The 23,280-nt window shown below is 47.5% G+C and overlaps 1 protein-coding gene across 9 annotated transcripts in view; it reads right to left on the bottom strand.

Moving 5' to 3' along the window:
- IL21R (interleukin 21 receptor) overlaps positions 1-23,280 on the bottom strand; it is a 49,149-nt gene that overhangs the window by 9,630 nt on the left and 16,239 nt on the right. For 6 of the 9 annotated variants that reach the window (XM_026455384.1, XM_026455388.1, XM_026455385.1 and 3 more), the window contains 3 exons: positions 11,780-11,844; positions 7,384-7,486; positions 4,265-4,464 (listed from right to left, as the gene is read on the bottom strand). In XM_026455384.1, the coding sequence (XP_026311169.1) occupies positions 4,265-4,464; positions 7,384-7,486; positions 11,780-11,828 (352 nt within the window). In that variant the 5' untranslated portion in view covers positions 11,829-11,844. Of the gene's footprint in view, positions 1-4,264; positions 4,465-7,383; positions 7,487-11,779; positions 11,845-14,356; positions 14,406-14,529; positions 15,835-23,280 lie in introns of those variants that run through there. The other 3 variants (XM_026455387.2, XM_026455389.1, XM_026455386.1) reach the window with 3 other exon arrangements.

Genomic DNA, 23,280 nt, shown 5'->3' with positions numbered 1-23,280 from the left:
GCGTCCTGGCAAATCCATTCCTTTTCCATTTCTGTTCTAAATGATGGCATCATTTTCTTTCAACCCCAGCTACTTCAGGCAGTTGAAGACTCTTCTTAGCATGAATGCTAATGGTGAGGGCTGCCATTTACTCAGAGCCTGCCTGGCTGCCCTGCTCTGGGCAGTTTGACACCACACAGTGGCCCTGGGAGGCCAATCTGATGGTCCCCATTTTTCAGCATCTCCCAGCAAGTGCAAGAGCAGAGCTCTGAGCCATAACAGCAAGCTTTCATGGGCGGCCTCCAGGTGAAGGTCAAAGCCAGCATTCTGTTTTGCTCCATTTGAAGAACATTTCACAAACTTGAGCAGAACACAGTATGTTAAGGGTCTCAAATTCCTCTCTTATAAAATGGGCCCAGTTCCCGTACCATGGGGCTTGTTCAAAGGGATGAAGCTATTTAGCAGGAGGCGGTAACTTCAGAGGAACTGAGTCGCAAGTGTCTATTAGTGTCAGAGAGGAGTTGCAGGCCTCTGCCCTCACCTTCTCCACTTTCTCTTCTTATTTCCTTCCTTCCTTCCTTCCTTCCTTCCTTCCTTCCTTCCTTCCTTCCTTCCTTCCTTCCTCCCTCTCTCCCTCCCTCCCTCCCTTCCTCCCTTCTTTTTTTCTCTTCTTTCTTTCTTTTTTTTTTTTGAGATAGAGTCTCTCTCTCTCTGTCACCCAGGCTGGAGTGCAGTGGCATGATCTTGGCCCACTGCAACCTCCACCTCCCAAGCTCAAGCAATTCCACGGCCTCAGCCTCCCAAGTAGCTGCGCACCACCACGCCTGGCTAATTTTTGTATTTTTAGTAGAGAAGGAGTTTCCCCATGTTGGCCAGACTGGTCTTGATCTTCTGACCTCAAGTGATCCACCCACCTCAACCTCCCAAAGTGAGCCACCACACCCAGCCACCTTCTCCACTTTCAATCTGCCACCATTTAGCACTCTGCACCTCTCACCCTGTGATTTTGTTTACCATGTGCCTCTCTCGCTGGGCTCTTAGCTCCTTGGGGCGGAGGTTTTGTCCTCCAGGTTCAATCTGTGCACACAGCTCCTGGAACACAGCCTGGGGCACAATAGGCCCTCAATAAATATTTGGCAAATTAGGCTGGGCAAGGTGGCTCATGCCAAAAATTTCAGCACTTTGGGAGGCTGAGGCGGGAGGATTGCTTGAGGCCAGGGGTTCAAGACCAGCCTAGACAGCACAGCAAGATTCCAGCTCTACAAAAAATTTAAAAATTAGCCAGGATGGTGATATGCACCTGTAGTCCCAGCTACTCAGGAGGCTGAAGTGAGAGGATCGCTTGAGCCCAGGAGTTCCAGGCTGCAATGAGCTGTGATTGTGCCACTGCACCCCAGCCTGGGGGACAGAGCTACTCTATCTATCTATCTATCCATCCATCCACACACACACATATATACACATATATATATATTTGTCAAATTAACAAATGAACCTTTCAGGGCCTCCAGAAAGGAGCTCTAAGGCTGCCTGTGATCCTGAAACCCGCACTGAGGGCTCCCACCGCGCCCCGAGGTGACAGAGGTGCGCGTTTTCCAGAATGCCACGGTGAACACTGGGTTGTTGCTGTTGCTGTTCCAGCGACAGGATGTTTTTGACTGAAATCGTTTCTAACCCCTCTTTTGTCCTCCCCGGGGCAGGTGGAGGCCGGCTCTGGGCGTCCCTGTGTGGCCTGGGTGAGGATCAGTCCCAGAAGACACCAGCGTACTGAGAACTGCCCCATGGGTACTCGGGAGATGTTTGCAGAGCCTGGGGGTCGTGAAGCGGGGCTGCTCAGCCCAGTGAGGCCCAGGACCCAGGAGCAGGAAGGGACCCTGGGGAGGAGGTGGTTAGAAAATCACTTCCCGCCCCAGCTGGGCCCAGGCTAGCTGCAGATCCTGGCAGGGAGAGAGAGCATGCCAGAGAGAAATGCTTGGATTCACGCTGCAAGAGAAGTGGCAAGGAGGGGTCCCTTCTCTGCCCTGAGCTCTCCTCTGCTTCTGAGAAGCTGTGGGGGTGAGGGGTGTGGGGTGGCCTGGGCAGCGGGGCTGCTGCCTGCCTCAGTTCACTCAGCCTGGAGGGGCCCCTGCTCCAGATGGTGCATGCGTGTGCAGAGAACCTCGTGTCCTGGATCCCAGATCCGTGTGGCTGTGAGAGTGTGTGTGTGAGAGTGTGTGTGTGCCTGTGTGAGATAATGCATGTGTGTGTGTGTGCATGTGTGTGCCCGTGATGTGTGTGTGAGTCTGTGCATGTGTGTGTGAGAAAGGGCATGTGTGTGAGAATGCATGTGCATGGCAGTGTGCATGTGTGTGAGAGAGTGCATGTGTGTATGTGCATATGTGTGTGCCCGTGTGTGATGTGAGTGTATGAGTATGTGAGAGTGTGTGTGTGCCTGTGTGCACACGTGTGTGAGTGCATATGTGTGTGCATATGAGTGTGAGTGTGCACGTGTGTGACAGAGTGCGTGTGCGTGTGTATGCCCATGTGCGAGTGATGTGAGAGTGCATGTGTGTGTATGTGTATGTGTATGCATGGGTGTGTGTGTGCGTGTGTGTGTGTGTGTACATATGTGTGAGTGTGTATGTGAGAGAGAGAGCGCGCAAGAGAGAGACACAGTGTGGGCCTCTGTGTCCACGCCATGCAGGCTGGGGCTGGGGAGACATCTGTGAGTTTGAGGGCGCATCTATGAGTCTGTGAGTGAATGAGCCTGACCCTGGGAACGTGCGTGAGTGTGCATGTGTCTGGGAGTGTGTGAAGCTTCCCTCTCACCCTCTGTGGTGTGACACCCCCTCAGCAAAGTGGTGTAAACCTGGACCCCCAGAGTGTGAAACACAGACACCTCTTATACCCCAGCGCCTCTGCTGGGAATCTAGGGGCAGAAACTCCCAAGCTCGCAGGCAGGGCCTTCCCGAGAGCAGGCTCCCTTTGCAGGCTGTGTTTGCCTCTGGGGCCGCTTTGGGTACACACACACACACACACACACACACACACACACACACATACACACACACACACCATGCCAAAGCCACCTCCCAGGTCCTTCCATGGCCTGCACTAGTTCTGTTTTGTTTTGTTTGGGATGGAGTCTCGCTCTGTCACCCAGGCTGGAGTGCAGTGGGGTGATCCTGGCTCATTTTAACCTCCGTCTCCCAGGTTCAAACAATCCTCCTGCCTCAGCCTCCCAAGTAGCTGGGATTACAGGCATGCGCCAACATGCCTGGCTAATTTTTTTGTATTTTTAGTAGAGATGGGGTTTCACCATGTTGCCCAGGCTGGTCTTGAACTCCTGACCTCAAATGATCCACCTGCCTCGGCCTCCCAAAGTGCTGAGATGACAGGCGGGAGCCACTGCACCTGGCCCCTGCCCTGGTTCTTGTTTTGTGTTTTGAGATGAGGTCTCGCTATATTGCCCAGGCTGGTCTTGAAGACCCAGGTTCAAGCAATCCTCCTGCCTCAGCCTCCCAAAGTGTTGGAATTACAGGTGTGAACCACCTTGCCCTGCCACCTGACCTAATTCTGAACTCACAGATAAAACTGCTCCCACCCACCAGGCCCCCCTGCCCCTGGGACGCCCCTCTACTTCCAGCCTGGAGGGAAATTCCAGGCCTCCCTGGAGCTTATGAAGAGGAAAAAACCCAGGAGGGTTTTTTTTGCGACTCAGTGTCCTCCATTCACCTCATTATGGAGTCGGGATCCCAGAGAGTCAGGGTTAAAAAGACATTTACTCTACAAACAGGGAAGCTGCCCCAGAGGTAGGTGTGCCTCATCCATGGTCACACAGATGGGCAGAGCTGAGCCGGAACATGAACCCAGAAGTCCCAGGTCCCAGCCTAGCTCCTTCCATACCTCTCAAACCTAGTATCAACCTTTCACACATTAGTAAAAAATAGCGCAACTCAAAATAGAACTCTAAGGTGTGGTGAGGACATAGGCCAGGTCAGATCTGGTGGAAGCTGGAGCTGGCCCAGAGGGCGGGGAGTAGGGGGCCCAGCCCCTACCTATAATCCTGGCACTTTGGGAGGCCAAGGCGGGTGGATCACTTGAGCCTAGGAATTCGAGACTGGCCTGGGCAACATGGCAAGACCCCCGTTCCTACTAAAAAAATTATCTGGGTGTAGTGGCGTACACCTGTTATCCCAGCTACAGGGGAGGCTGAGGTGGGAGGATCACCTGAGCCTGAAGAGATCGGGCCTGTGGTGACCTAAGACTGAGTGCCACCCTAAGCCTGGGGTCCCAGGATACTCACTGCTCTCAGCCAGGAGAAAGCTGCCACACTCCTGGGAGTAGTTGCCAGAGTGGTCTGTGATGTTGACACTGAAAATGTCGTCGGCCATGAAGTGGAATACATCCATGTGGCAGGTGTAGGTGGCGTGCGTGGCATTGTGGGCCGACCTGTGGAGGCTGCAGGAGGTGGCCTCGTCCTTCAGCTCTTCATACTGGTCTTGCCTTCAAGGACAAAGCAGCTGGTCATGGCTGGAAGCCAGGGGCAGGGTGGATGGTGGCGGGCTCAGTGCTCAGGGCCAGGGCAGAAACCCAGACTCTCAGGGCTGGGAGGGATTTGAGGCAGGGCTGGGGGATGGTCACCTGGTCCAACCAACCTTTTCCCAGGGAAGGTATCACCTCCCCTGCAGCATTCCCCAGTGAACTGTATCCGGGCTCAGCTTGCACACCTCCCGGAGACCAGGAACTCACTACCTCATTTAGGGCAGCAGCTCTCAATTTTGGAAATTTGGGCCATTCTTGCTTGGACCAAGCCTAAATCTGTCCCTGTCGGTCCAAACAACCAGACGGCTGTCCTACAGGAAGGGCACTAGGTATTTTGGGTTTCCTTCTCTCCTTTCTGTCCAACATCCACTTTTTTTTTTTTTTTTTTGAGACGGAGTCTTGCACTTTTTTGAGACAGGGTCACTCTGTCCCCCAGGCTGGAGTGTAGTAGTGTGATCACGGTTCACTGCAGCCTTGACCTTCCCAGGCTCAGCTGATCCTCCCACCTCAGCCTCCTGAGTAGCTGGGACTACATGCATGCACCACCATGCCCAGCTAACTTTTTGTACTTTTTGTAGAGATGGAGTCCCACCATGTTGCTTAGGCTGGTCTCAAACTCCTGGGCTTAAGTGACCTGCTTGCCTCGGCCTCCCAAAGTGCTGGGATTACAGTACTGAGCCACCTCACCCGGTCCCAAAATCCACTGAATACCTAATAAGAGCCTGTGCTGAGGGCCAGAAGAGCTAAATGAACCTCATCTCCTCCTCTGGGTGGACTTCTGGGAAAGCTGGTGGGATGGGGTTAGGGAAAATGTTGTGACTTTTTAACTCCCACCGGACAAAAATGATGGGTTTTGAAGTACGTATAGGAGTTTATCAGATATTAATTTCCCTACCTAGACGTTCAGGTTCTGAACATGACCACTCTCTAGGCCCAATAGGGATATGTGGATTGAGTTCTCTGCTAAATTTGCTGGAATAGAAGTTCTTGCTGAATAAATGCTCTCCAGGCCTCCTAGCCTGAACTTGCTCGTTATCCCCCTCACCCTGCCTCACTCCACTCCAGCCACACTGACCTCCTTGCTATTCCTCAAACTCACCAGCTCTTCTCCCACAGGGCCTTTGCACTGGCAGTGCCCTCTGCCCAGCTCCCTGGCTGCCTCCTTCTCACTAGAAGTTGTGGTCCCTCTACCTGAGGCCCAGTGTCCTATAGCACCCAGTGTTATTAGAAAGTATCCTGTTTAGGGCAGAACATGGTGGCTCATGCCTGTAATCCCAACACTTTTGGAGGCTGAGGTGGGCAGATCACTTGAGACCAGGAGTTCGAGACCAGCCAGGCTAACATGACAAAACCCTGTCTCTACCTAAAATACAAAAATTAGCCGGGCATGGTGGTGCACACCTGGGTGCAATCCCAGCTACTTGGGAAGCTGAAGCAGGAGAATCGCTTGAACCCAGGAGGCGGAGCTTGCAGTGAGCCGAGATCACGCCACTGCACTCCAGCCTGGGCAACAGAGTGAGACTCTGTCTCCAAAAAAAAAAAAAAAAGAAAGAAAGAAAGTATCCTGTTTGGGCCTGGCATGGTGGCTCACACCTGTAATCCCAGCACTTTGGGAGGCTGAGGTGGGCAGATTGCTTGAGCCCAGGAGTTTGAATCCAGCCTGGGTAACATGGCAAAACCCTGTCTTTACAAAAACTACAAAAATTATCTGGGTGTGATGATGCATGCCTGTAGTCCCAGCTACTCAGGAGGCTTAGGTGGAGGGATCACTTAAGCCCAGGAGGTCGAGGCTACAGTGAATTCTGATCGCACCACTGTACTCCAGCCTGGGCAACAGAGCAAGACCCTGTCTCAAAAAAAAAGAGAAAAGAAAAGAAAAGAAAAAAAGAGAAAGCATCTTGTTGGTTGTTTTGTGCGTCTGTCTCCCCCAGCCACCGCCCCACTGTGGTATGTCAGTTCCAAGGCATGTGGGGCCCCGTCAGTCTCGCTCTGCTGAATCCCCAGTGCCTGCCACAGTGCCTGGCAGGAACTTCACACATGTTTTGTTTTGCTTTGTTTTGTTTTGTGAGATGGGATCTTGCTCTGTTGTCCAGGCTGGAGTGCAGTGGCATGATCATAGCTCACTGCAGCCTCGAACTCCTGAGCTTGGTCCTCCTGCCTTAGACTCTCAAGTAGCTGGGACTACACAATTGTGCCACCATGCCTGACTGATTTATTTTTTATAGAGACAGGGTTTTGTGATGTTGCCCAGGCTGGTCTCAAACTCCTGGGCTCAAGTTATCCTCCTTCCTTGGCCTCCCAAAGCACTGGGGTTAGAAGCATGAGCCACTGAACCTGGCCTGTAAATGGTTTTGAATGAATGAATGAGCTGATGGATAACGGAAGCTCTTCTTTATCCTGAGCTGCATAGGGTATAAAAGGGACCCATGGACTTTGAAGTTGGGAAGTCTGAATTTGAATCCCAGCTCCAGCATTCACAGGCTCTTTGACCTTGGGCAAGTTGCTTAACCTCTCTGAACCTCAATGTCCTCATCTGTAAAATGGGAGTAATCATTGTGAGGGTTGGGAGTGACCATTCATGCGAAGCATGTAGCTGGGGGCCTGGCACCTACTAAGTGCTTGAAAAGTCATGTGGGAGACCGGCCATCCCGGGGTCTCAAAACCTGTATGGTGGCCGACCTGTGTGGGCGAGATGGTGGCCTTTGAAGCTGGTGGATAGACCAACCCTGCGGGCTCCTGACTTTTCAAGTCCTGTGAGCCCTGAGTAGTTGTCTGAAAGGCAGGCACAGTGGTCCTCAGTGCATAGCGTTCTCCTGGGGGAATCACTGAGCAGGCACCGTGAGTTGCATCCCCAGGGACTGGCGAGGCCCGGCCACTTACCAGGTAAGGGTGAGCGTGCTGGGGTGGAGGTTCCACATCTCCAGGATGCAGATGACCGTCTGGAGGTAATCGGTGTAGCAGACGAGGTCGGGGCAGCCCCAGCCTGGAGGGTCAGGTGGGAGAGAGGCCTTGGTGGGTGGGGACTGCAGAGCTTCCTCTCCACCCCCTCGAAGGCTGGAGGAAGAGTGGGTGCAGGGGTCCCCAGGCCGGGACAAATATGAGGACTCAGGAGCTGCTAAGATGTAACCCTGGCGCCCGGGGGGCCTCACTACCTGGGAATTCCTTGTTTGAGCACCAGTGTTTCAAGGCTGGCTATGAATACAGGACACTCATGATGGCAAATAATATACAACTACCTGGTCCCCAGCTCAGCACCCTCCCCCAGAGCCCTGCGCCTGGCCACCAGGTCTGTGTCCCTCCTGGCCAAGCTCCCATTCAGAATGGCAATATCTTAAATGCCCCGGATGTGGTAGGAACCCAGCCAGCACACACCCACATACCCCAAGAGGGTCAGGACCTCATGGAGTCAAGGACAGCTATGCTGAAAATGTCCCAAAACCCTGAAAGGAAGAGACCTTGGCTCTACAGAATTTGGCTCCAGAGGACACGCACTCTCAGAGATTCAGGAAGGTGCTTCAAGGAGTAGGAAACCGTGAGAGAATTAAGAAGCCCTCGGACACTTTTGCAGAAAGGTCTGCATGATCCTGCAGCCAAAAATGCCACCGCCACCGCCAACCGCCACCAAGAAGTCATCAAGGTATTGCCCCATGAGGCAATTTTGTTGGAAGATTTAACACCTTTCCATCCTGCTCCCCAAACATTAATTGTTTCACTGTGTTCTAAAACAGAGGTGCGATCATCATCCAAATTTTGTTAAATGTTGGACAAAATCAATGGAATAATTTGTAGTTTTGTTTTGTATATTTGAGTGCCATTTCCACTACTTTTTGCTTCTGTTTACTAGAAACTTGTACTGCCCATCTCTTTTTTTGAGATAGGATCTCTTGCTCTGTTGCCCAGACTGTAGTGCAGTGGTGTGATCTCAGCTCACAGCAGCCTCCACCTCCTGGGTTCAAGCAATCCTCCCACTTCAGCTTCCTGAGTACCTGAGACTACCGTTGTGCAACACCATGCCTGGATAATTTTTGTGTTTTTGTAGAGACGGGGTTTCACCATGTTGCCCAGGCTGGTCTCAATCTCCGGAGCTCACGCAATCCACCTGCCTCGGTCTCCCAAAGTGCTGGGATTATAAGATTGAGCCATTATGCCTGGCCTTGTTCCCCTTTGTAATTGGGTTCATTTTCGGTGGCTTTTTCCTATTTTCCCTTGACTAATGAAGACCCATGAGGTGATGGTGGTGGTAGGTTCCCTTCTTGGGTCTCAGTCTAGTACAGAACCTATATTCGGAGCGAAGAATACTGTGTCTGGAAACATCCTTTAGTCCACTGCAGAGTTGAGAACACTGAGGCTCCAAGACTAGACCACGTCTCTCATCTCTGTTGGTCTGTGCTGCTGAGACACTCACCCAGGGAAGGAAAAACCTAGTCTGTGCTAGTTTTTCATAGCCGCACCCATGGCAGACATTGCTAATGGATCACAGCACTCTCTCCCCTAGGCGTGACCTCAGAATGCTTCTCAACACAGCTCTCCAGTCAGTGGCTACCAAGGGGTCTGAGTCATGGAAATAAATCTTGCTCTAGAGGGTGCTTTCCTCAGGAGACACACAGGACTTGTCGGTGGAGTGCAAAGGAGCTAGTTTCAGCACTTGATGGAAAACACAGGATTGATTTTGGCAAAACTTCAACACAGAGGCTCTAAGTAGCTGCGTCATCTCTGAGTCTGTACCCTTATGGTTCTTTCTCAGGGCACTAGGAATTTGGAGAGGAGCTGCCATTCCTAGCCAGGTTCAAAGCTACCAAGGGACAGGGTTTGTCTCCAAACTTGGGGAGGCAACAGCAGCCCCTGAATGGCATGGAGGTGGCACCAGGGATGGGAGGGTGAGAAAGTGCCCGGTCAGTACCCCAGCCACAGGGCAGAGAGCCCCAGGGCCATCCCATGTCTGGGGTTATGAAAACGTGCAGGAGGCAGTGAGAGACGCACAAAGTGACTGTGCTGTCCCCAGCTCTGTGACTGTAAACACGTGAGTCAAAACTGCTTCTCCTCCCCATGGGTAAGCCAGAGATACTGCTTGCCCTAGAGGCTGTTGAGGTGTTGAGATGAGATGGTGCCTGTGCCTGCACGCTGCCCGCACATGGCTATCACTCAACAGACAGCAGCACAGAGTGGTGAAGACCATGCTACGGTTTGAATGTCTATGTCCACCCCCAACATTCATATGCTGAAACTCAGTTGCCAATGTGATCATATTAGAAGATGGGGACTCTAGGAGATGATTAAGTCACGGGGGCAGACCCCCCTGAATGAATTATTGATCCTATAAGAGGGCTGGAGGAACTCAACATTCAGCCCCTTTTGGCACTTCTGCCACATGAGGATGCAGCGTGTGTCCCCTCTGGGGGTTGCAGCGTTCAAGGTGGAATCTTAAAGGCAAAGATGGGGGCCGGGTGCAGTGGCTCATGCCTATAATCCCAGCACTTTGGGAGGCAGAGGTGGGTGGATCATTTGAGGTCAGGAGTTCAAGACCAGCCTGGCCAACATGGTGAAACCCCATCTTTACTAAAAATAGGAAAATTAGCCATGGTATGTGCCTGTAATCTCAGCTACTTGGAGGCTGAGGCATGAGAATCACTTGAACCCGGGAGGCAGAGGTGGCAGTGAGCCAAGATTACACCATTGCACTCCAGCCTGGGTGAGAAAGCAAGACTCAGTCTCCACAAAAAAAAAAAAAGAAAAAGCAAAGGTGGGGCCCTCACCGGAACCAAAGGTGCTGCTGGTGCCTTGATCTTGGACTTCCCAGCCTCCAGAACTATAAGCAATAAATGTCCATAATTTATAAATTACCCAGTCTCACGTATTCAGGCACAGCAGCACAGATGGACTAAGAGAGACCCCAAGAACAAATTGATCCCAGCTCCACCTCTGCCCCGTGGTGTGGCCACACACCTGTCCCTTAGCCTCTCTGAGCCTCCTCAACCAAAAAACTGGGCGTCATTACAACATGGGCCTTGCGGGACTGTTGGGACAGTGGAATGGGATGATGCTCCGAGCTTTGCGTGCAGCCAGGGCTTGTTATCTGCACCCACTAGATGTGGAGCCATGATGGGTGACCCAAAGGCTTTTTAGAACCAAGACGGCGATGCTTGCCACTCAGAAAGGGAAAATCAAAGCTCGACATCTGTTTCCTGAAGGAGCTATTTGAGGTCCTGGGTCTTCTGGTAAAAACCAGAGAAAAATGCCCATGAGTCAGCAGAGCAGCCGTTGAGTTCCTCCCCTGCCCCTAGGCGGGCCTCCACACAAGTCTGTGCTGGATCCTACCTCCTCATGGCTCCCTCCTCCCAGAAGCCCTCCAGGATCTCTTAGTTCTCAGCAGTGTCCTCTCAGTCAGACTCCTGGCCTTCCCAGCTCTGCTTTCTAACATCGCCCCCTCTAACCACAGTATCTGATCCTCCGTGGGCTGCCTACCAAGATTCGGTCTCCTTTTGGCTCTTCCTCCTGTCCCCAGCCCAGGGACCACCAGTGCCTGCTAAGAATCCAGCGATTTTTTTGTTTGTTTATTGTTGTTGTTGTGGTTGTTGTTTTGAGACAGGGTCTCGCTCTGTTGCCCAGGCTGGAGTAGAGTTGTCACCTTGACTCACTGCAACCTCCACCTCCCAGGTTCAAGCAATCCTCCCGCCTCAGCCCCACAAGAAGCTGAGACTACAAGCATGCGCTCCTATGCCCGACTAATTTTTTTTTTTTTTCCTTTTGTAGAGACAGGGCTTCACCATGTTGCCCAGGCTGGTCTTGAGATCCTGAGTTCAAACGACTACCCTCCTCGGCCTCCCGAAGGGCTGGGATTCCCGGTGTGAGCCACCACACCCGGCCCATCAATTGTTGAAAAACATTTCCAAGGAGAGTCATTACAAAAGGAGAAACCGAGGTTAGATGGAAGGCAGAACTTCCTCACTCAGAGAGTTGAGAGCCAGCCAAGGCAGAGGTCAGGGGAAATGAAGGACGAAGCCTCTCATCCCCCAGTGACACCCGAAGACATAAGCCCGCGGGCTGGGCCACGTGAGACTCATGTCTACTGCTTCTGGTTCGTGGAGCTCTTTGGTGGATGGATTCTGATTAGTGGAGAGCCGGCTACTGGACTCGTGTCAGCCTCAAGGGCACGGATGCCATCTGTTCTGAATCTGTGGGCTCTAGCCGTGCTTTTGAGCCCACAAAGCCAGCCCGGCCCTAGCTCAGCTCTGTGATGGGGGCCCTCCCCACCCGCAGACCACGGGCAGCCACTTACCTCCCTGGAGCAGCAGCAGGAGCAAGGGGGCGGCCCAGCCACGCAGCATGCTGACTCCTACAGGCCTGCAAGAGACACACAGTGGAGGGTGAACCGGGCGGGGCTCAGGGCTCCCCCAGCCTCTCCCTCATCCTATCTCTTCTCAGGCAGACTTGCCCTCGATTCTTGGAACTGTCTTAAGAAAAAAGCAAGATCCCGCGGAGCCTGTGGATGACCTCAAGAACTCCCACCTCTTAGAAATGGCAGATTCACCCTGAGACTTCCTTCTCCCACCTTCTTCCTGCCCCCACATCACATCACAAATGCAAAGTGAATTTGTTTTACTATTTTATTTTAATATTTTTAGAGATGGGGTCGTGTTCTGCTGCCTAGGCTGGAGTGCAATGGCACAATCACGGCTCACTGCGGCCTCGGCCTCCTGGCCTCAAGCGATCCTCCTGCATCAGCCTCCCGAGTAGCTGGGACCAAAGGCACGTGCCACCATGCCTGACTAATTTTTAACACGTTTTTATAGGGATGGCATCTTGCTATGTTGCCCAGGCTGGTCTCAAACTCCTGGGCTCACGTGATCCTCCTACCTTGGCCTCTCAAAGTGCTGGGATGACAGGTGTGAGCCACCATGCCCAGCACAGGGTGAATTTAAAGAATGAGGAGATTGCTGACTATTTTGCCCTTACTGAGTCTATTGATGTAGCATTGTGTGTGAAATTAAATTATGTATTAATCTATCTAACAAAGAAAGAGGGAGGGAAAAAGAGAAGAAGAAAGGGAGAGAAGAAGAAAAAACTAGTTTGGAAAGCGGGATCTGCTGAGGAGCAATTTTGGGTCTTGTTTCCTGTAAACATCCATGTTGATAGCTCAGTAAATTGGCTTTTTTATTTTTATTTTTTTTTAGACAAAGTCTCACTCTATTGCCCAGGCTGGAGTGCAGTGGCCCGATCTCGGCTCACTGCAACCTCTACCTCCCAGGTTCAAGCGATTCTCCTGCCTGAGCTTCCCAAGTAGCTGGGAATACAGGTGGCCGCCACCACGCCTGGCTGATTTTTGCATTTTTAGTAGAGACAAAGTTTTGCCATGTGAACCAGGCTGGTCTCGAACTCCTGGCCACAGGTTATACACCTGCCTCAGCCTCTCAAAGTGCTGGAATTACAGGCATGAGCCACTGTGCCCAGCCATCAATAAATTAGCTTCTTACTGAATAATAAATCCAAAGTTAACCTACAAAGTTAACCCCTGCTGAATACTTAAGATAAGGTTAGCCCAATAATCAGGCTTCTTACTCCATTACAAAGCCCAGATTAGCCCACTGGGGAGCATGCTAGGAAATCCAGGCCCAACCAAACACAGAAAACTTGACCTCCTAATCTGGGCCAGGATGGAGAAGGAACCTCTTTGGGGAACAGAGTGAGGTTATCCGGGAAGAGTGGCCTTTTCTGTCTTGGGCAGAGGAATGACCCACCAAGCTGGTAATGCCAGGCTCCTCCTGGGACTTGTCTGTTGCACCCACCAGCTCTGTGTCTGTTTGAGGAAGTGCCAACCACAGGGCAGTGGTCCACCTATCTAGACTCAGGAGCCCCTCCCAGACCAGCCCCCACAGACAAGAAAGGAGCTAAAGCTAAACCTAAGAGGGATGTCCCATGCAGGACCCAAGTCATAGGCATGGCTTTCTCCAGACACTATCCCTGACTCCACAAGGGGAAGACCCTCCTCCTCTGCGCCGGGGTTCCCAAAGATCTTCCTCTGGCCCCACCCATAGTTCCCTCTGACCTCCCTCACAGAGTCACCAAAGAACCCTGGGTCAGGGCACAGGCTGGGGAGCCAGGGAGGTTCAGATGACCAACTGGGTGGCTCTGGGCCAGTCCGTTGCCCTCTCTGAGCCTTGTAAAGTGGAAACAGCAAGGCCTGCTTCCAGGCTTCTTGTGAGAATTCAAGGAGGTGATTTGCATAAAACCCCGGGGATGGCCCCCATCACATAAACACTCAACCAACAGCTGAAATTGATGGAGAAGGTAGAGCATCAGAAATGGAAGGGGTCTCAGAATGATCTAGCCAAGAGTTGCCAAAATATCTCATTTCCAAAATTTTGGCCATATTTGTATACTGTGTGCACTGTTGTTTATTTAAATATATATTTTAATGCATTTTCCATAGATAAGCACACTTAAAAATTTAACTCCAGCATCATCCTAAGCAGTAACATCACTACTCAAATAAAATAATGTTGGGGTAGATGCTGTTTCAACCTGCTTTTAGGAATATGAATCTTGTGGGGTTCCAACCCCTGCAGAGGTCCCGTTACCGCACTTTGAAGATGTGGCCTCTGATCACAGGAGGGGGAGTCTGCGTCTGCCCCCTCACTATTGTGTCTACATCCATCACCCCAGCCACAGTGCGAGTCCTGACATAGCTCTGTCCCTGTCACTCCCTGATGGCTTTATCTTGGCCACAGCACAACAGAGTGCAAACTCCTTTGCCCAGAATCAAGGTTCCTCATCCCCAGCTTGACCAACATAGCAAGACCTTGTCTCTACCAAAATAAAAATAGAAGTAAAAATAAGTTAGCCATGTGGCACGCACCTGTGGTCCCAGCTATTCTGGAGGCTGAGGAATGAGGATCGCTTGAGTGCAGGAGGTCCAGGCTGCAGTGAGCCATGATTGCACTATTGCACTGCAGCCTGAATGAAAGAGTGAGACCCTGTCTTTACAAAAACAGACAAACAAAAAACTCCTCATCCCTCTTAATTTCTTACCTCTGCCTACATCACAGAGCCCTAGGGATGCGGAGCGGGTACCTGCTGCTTCTGCCTGCCCGGCATCTCTTCCCAAAGAGCTCCTCCATCTGAGCTGCCTCTAGTGGTTTGCCTGAGGCTGACTCCACCCCATGCTCCACAAAGTGGGCTCCTGACCCAGGCTTGGCCAATCAAAACACCCCATCTGTCTGACCACAGTGATTGCATCAGGGATGGATGTCAACCCAGGCAAGGCCAGTGAAAGCAGTCCTGAGATTTTTTTTTCTAGAACTCTAGAAAACTGACACTTTTTTTGGTATCTTCTGAGAGCTTGTAGCCATCTTTGTCACCTCGTGGAGACAGCCTCCTTGAAAATGGCATCCATACTGAGAAATACATATCAGGAGTCCCCATGGCATCATGTGAGGTCCTGGATTCAGCCATATCTGATGTCCACCCTGTGGACTTCTCATTTCCATGAGCCAAAAAAACCACCTATGTTGCTCAATCGTGTTGAATTTCTATTTCTGTCACTTGCCACCAAAGATCCCTGACACAGTGGAGTAGAGAAAAGAACTCAGAATTTGAAGCCAGAAGATCTTGGGAGCAAATAGTAGCTCTTCTCTGGCTCTTTTACTCTCTGAACTCAGTGACCATCTCTGAAATGGGGACAATAGTGCTCACTGCACCTGGCAGTGAAGAAAAGGCTGTGAGAAAGCAGATGTGGTAGTGCTTCATGGACTGTGAAATGCTGTACCAGTGCATGGGTTTCCTGACATTACTGGCTGACTGCCCTGAATTACTCATCATCTCCCCGGCAGCCCAGGCTTCGTCATGCGTCTCTGCCTCTGCCGGAGCAGACTCCTCCCCTCCAACACCTTTCCCCTCCCATCCTCTCAACTCAGCTTTCATGGTCCACGTGCTGTATCCCTGCAGCCACACTGGAGTGTTCAGAACTCCTGCCACTGGCCTACTGCATTTGAGGTTTTCACTGGTGCTACTATTAATTATCCACTTACTATTGATCTTTACCTTTACCATGTTTTACTCCTATAAACATGTCTCCAAAATATTATATCATGACCATCAGCAGATAACTGACATGAAATAGACAGGGAGTGTGTGCCATGCTGGTTAAGACATAGACTATGGAGCTGGCCGGTCTCAGTTCAAATCCCAGCTCTGCCACTTACAGGTTTTGTGGCCTCGGGCAGTTTGCTTAACCTTTCTGGGCCTCATCTGTAACATGGGGATAACAATGATTATGGTACCTGCCTCATAGGTCCTTGGGAGAATCACATTAGTCAACATTTATAAAGCATTTAGAACAGTGCCTGGCATATAGGAGATATTATATAAGCGTTACTTAAACAAAACAATCAACTTACCATAAAACCAAATACAATAAACCATAAAAACTAAACACAAGAAAAACAAAGGCAGTAATTGAATTTTAGTGAGATGCTACTGCCTGCCTGAGAGTCCTAGAAGCTGAAGATGTGGTTTGTCTGTTTAAAGTTAAGAAAGGGAGGCCAGGCACACTGGCTCATGCCTGTAATCCCAGCACTTTGGGAGGCCGAGGTGGGAGGATCACTTGAGGTCAGGAGTTTGAGACCAGCCTGGCCAACATGGTGAAACCCCATCTCTACTAAACATACAAAAATTAGCCGGGCGTCATGATGTGTGCCTATAATCCCAGCTACTCTGGAAGCTGAGACAGGAGAATTGCTTGAACTCAGGAGGAGGCAGAGGTCACAGTGAGCAGAGATTACACCACTGTACTCCAGCCTGGGCAACAGAACAAGACACTGTGTCTCAAAAAAAAAAAAAGAGAGAGAGAGAGAGAGTAGTGTTTAAGACACGATAGCACCAGACCGAGAGTCTTGCTTCCTCCGTCAGCAGGGCGAGTGATGAAAGGCCTAACGCTTTCACTAGGGGATCCAGGGATATTTAACACTGTTTAAAATAAACTGCTCACTTCTGGAAAACATCAGCTTAAAAATACAGACTTTCTCCATCACTCCCTCCTCACGCTCCCACAGCACCACGTGGGGCCTCTCCTAATTCCACTGCCTCCTCTGTCCCGAATCCAAAGACCTTTTGGGTCTTTGCACGCAGGCCGACCCCTGAGGGCAACAGCACCTTATCCTCAGATGCAGATCAGGTCACCATGTGTTTCCTGCAAGGACAGAAGTTGTCTTAGGAGGCTTCCTGCTACAGGAGCCCCTTGATATGGTTTGGATATTTGTCCAACCCAAATCTCATGTTGAAATGTCATCCGCGATGTTGGAGGTGGGGCCTGGTGCGAGGCGATTGGATCATGGGGGAGGATTTCTCATGAATGGCTCAGCGCCATCCCCTTGGTGATGAGTGAGTTCACCTGAGATCTAGTTGTTTAGAAGTGTGTGGTGCTTCCCCCTTCTCTCTTTTGCTTCAGCTCTTGCTATGTGATGTGTCTGCTCCTGCTTCACTTTCTGCCTTGAGTAAAGGCTCCCTGAGAGCCTCCTTACCAGAAGCCGAGCAGATGCTGGCACCATGCTTGTACAGCTACAGAACTATGAGCCCATTAAACCTCTTTTCTTTATAAATTACCCAATCTCAGGTATTGCTTTATGGCAATGCAAGAATGGCCTAACACACCGCTGCAGCACCCAACCTCTGCAGTGTCCTATGGAGGAGTGAAGCGCATCTGACTTGGAGTGTGCCAGGTCCCAGCTGTATGTCTTTGGGTAAGTTCCCTAACCCCTCTGATTCTCTGTTTTCTCATCTATAAAATGGAGGTCATTAATCTTTGCTGCAGTTTGTCATGAGCATTAAAAGCATCATCGAATTTGAAGTCCTGTAGGTGCGTTTATCCACCAGTTTCAGTCCTGAGAAATATTTCCTGGAGTTGCTGTAATTCACACTAAAAGTTGACCAACTTCAGGAGATTCTGGGGAAATGGAGAAGCTTGGGGCAGGAAATTAGATGGAAGTGAGTGCTATGGAGAATATAAGGTGCTTAACTTCGTGGTGGACGCAGTGGCTCATGCCTGTAATCCCACCACTTTGGGAGGCCGAGGTGAGTGGATAACCTGAGGTCAGGAGTTCGAGACCAGCCTGGCCAACACGGTGAAACCCATCTCTACTAAAAATACAAAAATTAGCCAGGCGTGGTGGTGGGTGCCTGTAATCTCACCTACTCTGGAGGCTGAGGCAGGAGAATTGCTTGAACCCGGGAGGTGGAGGTTGTAGGGAGCCAAGATCGCACCACTGCACTCCAGCCTGGGCAACAGAGCGAGACTCTATCTCAAAAAAAAAAAAGAAACGAAATACAAAGAAAAACCACAATGACATACCATTTTAACTTTGTCAGATTAGCCAAAACTAAAAGTCTGATGACATCACACGTTGCTCAGGATATGATTAATAGGAACTCTCATTTATAGCCAGAGGAAATGTAAATTATTATCACTGGTCTGGTAAAAAGTTTGGCATGACCTAATAAAAGCGAACACATGCCCTACCTAAGACCACGTAACTTCACTCTTGAAATTCTTCTGGTGTGTCTATAGTAGCATTGATTTTAACAGTGAAAAATTGGAAACAATCTAAATAGCCATCATCAGGAGAGTGAAAAAATAAATCGCAATATTGTCACTCCGTGTAAACATGAATGATTTACAGCCACACACAACAAAGTGAATGACTCTCACCAGCAAAATTTGGAGTGAAAAAAGGAAGTTCGAGGATAGCATAAGCATAATAACAGCATCTACACCACACTATAAACCATACAAAATCATCCTATATATTGTTTAGGTGCGCATACCTGTCATAAAAATATTTAAAAATTCATGAGGATAATAACATCAAATTTTGAATAGTATGGAAAATGAGGGGATGTGAGAAAGAGGAATGTTCAAGGGTCTCAACAGTTCGGTAAAACTTGGTGAAGCTACCATGGGTGCTGATTATATTTTATGCCCTTTTGTATGTTCAAACTATTTCATAACATTTTAAATGTTAAGGAGGCTTAGTTTTGTAAAATAAAACATGGATGAGGGACTTCCACTTCTGGCTATGAAGTGACCGTTGTCAGACGAATCCTCCCAATAAGGGCAACTACTAAGCAGAAGAAAGAAAAACTGCACAAGAGAGTGCCAAGTTATATAGTACTTAACAGAAAAAAAAAAAAAGGCATTGAAGTTCTGCATGCAATTTCCCCTGAAATCATGTGCCAAGTCATTGAAAATAAGTAGCATGCCAAGAAACTTGGCAAATTAGAAGAATTAGAGTTCAGGGCCTGGCAAAAAAAAGATGGGCCCTGGTGAGTATCCAGCTATTTAGTAAAGACTATTCCTTGGGAATAAGGAAAAATTAGAAATAGTTCATTCTTGACTGCATCAAGGTGTGATCTGCTTATATGCTATACGTCTGCTAGAAGAAAATTTAAACTGATCTAGAAAAAGTTAGCTTCATCCAAAGCCTCTATACTTTTTATACATAATGTCCAACATTCAGTTAAAATTACAAGGTAAACCAGAAAACAGTATCAAATGATCAACAAAGAAGATAAAATAGATAATAGAAACAGTTACATAGGTGAATTGGAAAATAGCATTATCAGATATGATTTAAAATAACTATGATTAATGTATTCAAAAATTCTACCAGAAATTTTGGAACCTATTTAAAAAGTAGAAATCCTAGAACTGAAAAATATAAACACTGAAGTATATAAGAGCTGAAGGGATGGATTTGGCAACATAGTAGCAACATCACAAGAGAGGATTAGTAAACTGGAAGATTGGTCAATAGAAAACACCAAGATTGAAACATGCAGAGAAGAAAAGTTCAAAAATACAGAAAAGAGCAAAAGAGACATAGAAGACATTGTGAAAAGATCTAACATACATGCATTTGCAATTAAGAAACAGAAGAGAGAGAAAACAAAGTAGATGAAATAGCAGTGATCTTAGTTAAAAATTTTTTCCAAACTAACAAAAGATGTTAAGCCACAGATTTAAGTAGCTCTACAAACCACAAAAAGGATAAGTACAAAGAAAACCACATCTGGCCATATCATAGAAAAACTACTTAAAAAAATAAAAGACAAAGATATGCAGCATGTGGAGAAAAAAGACACTTCACGGTGTTCAAGGAAGCAACAATAAGACTGGCAACTGACTTTTTAACAAAATGATGGAAGACAGCGGACAATGGAACAACTTCTTTCAATGCTGAAATTTCAAAAGCCAACTTAGAATTTTATATCCAGAAAAAAATCTCTTAAAAAATAAAGGCAAGGTCAATATAATAATGAGATCTATAAAAATATCACAGTTAACATCATACTTAATGGTAAAAAAATGAAAGCTTTGCTCCTAAGATCATGAACAAGACAAGTACGTCCACTCTTGTGACTTTTATAAAACATTTCACTAGAGGTTCTAGCCAAGGCAATTAGGTAAGGAAAAGAAACAAAAACCATTCAGATTGGAAAAGAAGAAGTAAACCATTTCTCTTTGCAGATAATATGATCTTGTATATACAAAACTAAAGGAATTTACACCTAAAACAAACAAAAACCAATTAGAGTTAATAAACAAATTTAGCATAGTTGTAGAATATCAGATTGGCACAAATAATGATATTTTATACACACTGGCAATAAATAATCTGAAGATGAAATTAAGAAAGTGATTTCATTTACAATAATACAAAACAGAATGAAATGGTTAAAGTAAATTTAACACAATTCATTAGTTATGTTAATATGAGATGGATTCATTCATTCGTGTGAGACTTGTGCAATAAAATCTACAAATGTTATTGAAATAAATTATAGAAAACCTAAATAAATGAAGGATATACCATGTTCATTGATTGGAAAACTTAATGTTATCAAGATGATGCCTTGAATTGATCTACAGATTCAAAGTAATCTCTATAAAAATCCCAGCTGGCTCTTTTTTTTTTTTTTTTTCACAGAAATTGACAAACTAGGAATGCCTGAGAGTCCTAGAAGCTGGAGATGTGGTTTGTCTTTGTTTAAAATTAAGAAAGGGAGGCCAGGCACACTGGCTCATGCCTGTAATCCCAGCACTTTGGGAGGCTGGGAGTAGAATAGCCAAAAAGATTTTGAGAAAGAACACAGTTAGAGGAGTCAAACTTCCTTATTTCAAAGCTTACTACAAAGCTACACTTATCAACACTGTGGTACTGACACACAGACGTACATATAGATCAGTGGGATTGAACTGAGAGTTCAAAAATAAATGCATACATTTATGTTTAACTGATTCTTGATGTGGGTGCCAAAACAATTCAATGGGGGGAAAGAATAGTCTTTAAAACAAATGGTACTGCAGAAATAGATATGCATGATGTAGTATAATGAAGCTAGATTTCTACTTCACACCGTATACAAAAATTTACTCAAAATAGATTAAAGACCTAGATGTAAAAAGTAAAACTATTACACTCTTAGAATAAAACCTAGGTGCAAATCTTCATGACCTTGTATTAGATAATAATAGTTTCTTAAATATGATGCAAAAGCGTAAGTAAACAAAGAAAAAATAGATCTATTAAACTGTATCAAAATTTAAAATGTTTGTGCTTCAAGGATACTATCAAGAAAGTAAAACTATAACATGCAGCATGGGAAAAAGGTATTTGCACATCATGTATTTGTTAAAGGTCTGGTATTTAGAATATATAAAGAACGCTTGCAACTCAAGATCTAAAAGACAAGAATTAAAATTTTAAATGGACAAAATATTTGAATAGACATTTCTCCAAAGAACATAGCCAAACAACAAACACATGAAAAGGTGGCCACTGACCTTACTCTCTAGAGAGATGCAAATCAAGAACATAATGAGATACCCCTTCACATGCATTAGGAGGGTAATAATAATCAATCACAAATGTGACTGAGAAATTTGAACCCTTATACATAGCTGGTGAGAATGTGAAATGGTGCAGCCACTAAGGAAAACAGTTTTGCAGTTTCTCAAAACGTTAAATGCAGTCACGTGCTGCATAATGACATTTCAGTCAATGACAGACTGCATATACATAGGCGGGCCCATAGGACTATAATGAAGGTGAATAATTCTTATTGTCTAGTGATGTCATAACACAACACTTTACTCATGGTCTTGTGACAATGCTGGTGGAAACAAATTTACTGCACTGCCAGTCATATAAAAGTATAGCATATGCAGGGCTAGGTGTGGTGGCTCATGTCTGTAATCCCAGCACTTTGGAAGGCTGAGGCGGGCGGATCATTTGAGGTCAGGAGTTGAAGACCAGTGTGACAAACATGGTGAAACCCCGTTTCTACTAAAAATACCAAAAAATTAGCCAGGCATGGTGACACATGCCTGTAGTCCCAGCTCCTCAGGAGGCTGAGGCAGGAGAATCACTTGAATGGGGAGGCAGAGGTAGCAGTGAACCGAGATCATGCCACTGCACTCCAGCCTGGGCAACAGAGCGAGACTCCATCTCAAAAAATAAAAAAAAAGGTAGCCTATACAATTATGTATTGTACATAATGCTCGATAATAATAGTAAACTATGTTACTGGTGTATGTTTTTACTATACTATATCTTAAATCACTATTTTAAGGTGTACTCCTTGTACTTATTTTTTAAAATGTTGGATGGGCACAGTGGCTCATGCCTGTAATCCCAGCACTTTGGGAGGCTGAGGCAGGCGGATCACTTGAGGTCAGGAGTTGGAAACCAGCCTGGCCAATGTGGTGAAACCCCGTCTCTACTGAGAATACAAAAGTTAGCCAGGCGTGGTGGTGTGTGCCTGTAATTCCAGCTATTTGTGAGACTGAGGCACAAGAATCACTTGAACCCAGGAGGCGGAAGCTGCAGTGAGCCAAAATCGCACCTCTGCACCCCAGCCTGGGTGACAAGGCGAGACTCTTAAAAACAAACAAAAATGTTAACTGTAAAACAGCCTCAGGCAGGTCCTTCAGGATGGATTCCAGAAGAAGGCACCGTTATCATAGGCGATGCCAGCTCCATGTGTGTTTTTGCCCCTGAAGACCTTCCAGTGGGACAAAATGTGGAGGTGGAAGACAGTCATATTGATGCGCTTGACCCTGTGTAGGCCTAGGCTAATGTGTGTGCTTGTGTCTTAGATTTTTTGTTTTTTGTGTTTTGAGTTTTTTTGGGATGGAGTTTTGCCCTTGTTGCCCAGGCTGGAGTGCAATGGCACAGTCTCGGTTTTCCCGGGTTCAAGCGATTCTCCTGCCTCAGTCTCCCGAGCAGCTGGGATTATAGGCACCCACCACCATGCTTGGCTAATTTTGTATTTTTAGTAGAGACGGGGTTTCCCATGTAGGCCAGGCTGGTCTCGAACTCCTGATTGCAGGTGATCCGTCCTCCTTGGCCTCCCAAAGTGCTGGGATTACAGGCGTGAGCCACCATGCCTGGCGTGTCTTAGGTGTTAACAAAAAAAAAAATTTTAAGTAAAATAATAAAAAATAAAAAATTTAAAAATATAATATATAAAAACACTTTTAGAATAAGACTATAATAAAAAAATATTTTGTATAGCTGTACAACGTGTTTGTGTCTTAAGATGTGTTAGTACAAGAGTGCATGAAAACACTTAAGTGTTATTACAATAAGATAACTGTTATTACAAAAGTGTTATTCAAAAAGTTTTTAAAAGTTAAAACATTCATAAAGGAAAAGTGTTGGCCAGGCGCAGTGGCTCACACCTGTAATCCCAGCACTTTGGGAGGCCAAGGCCGGCAGACCACGA

The sequence above is a fragment of the Piliocolobus tephrosceles genome, chromosome 17 (genome assembly GCF_002776525.5).
Source record: "Piliocolobus tephrosceles isolate RC106 chromosome 17, ASM277652v3, whole genome shotgun sequence".
In the NCBI taxonomy this organism is placed as follows: domain Eukaryota; kingdom Metazoa; phylum Chordata; class Mammalia; order Primates; family Cercopithecidae; genus Piliocolobus; species Piliocolobus tephrosceles.
This window is presented reverse-complemented; position numbering and strand designations above follow the sequence as displayed.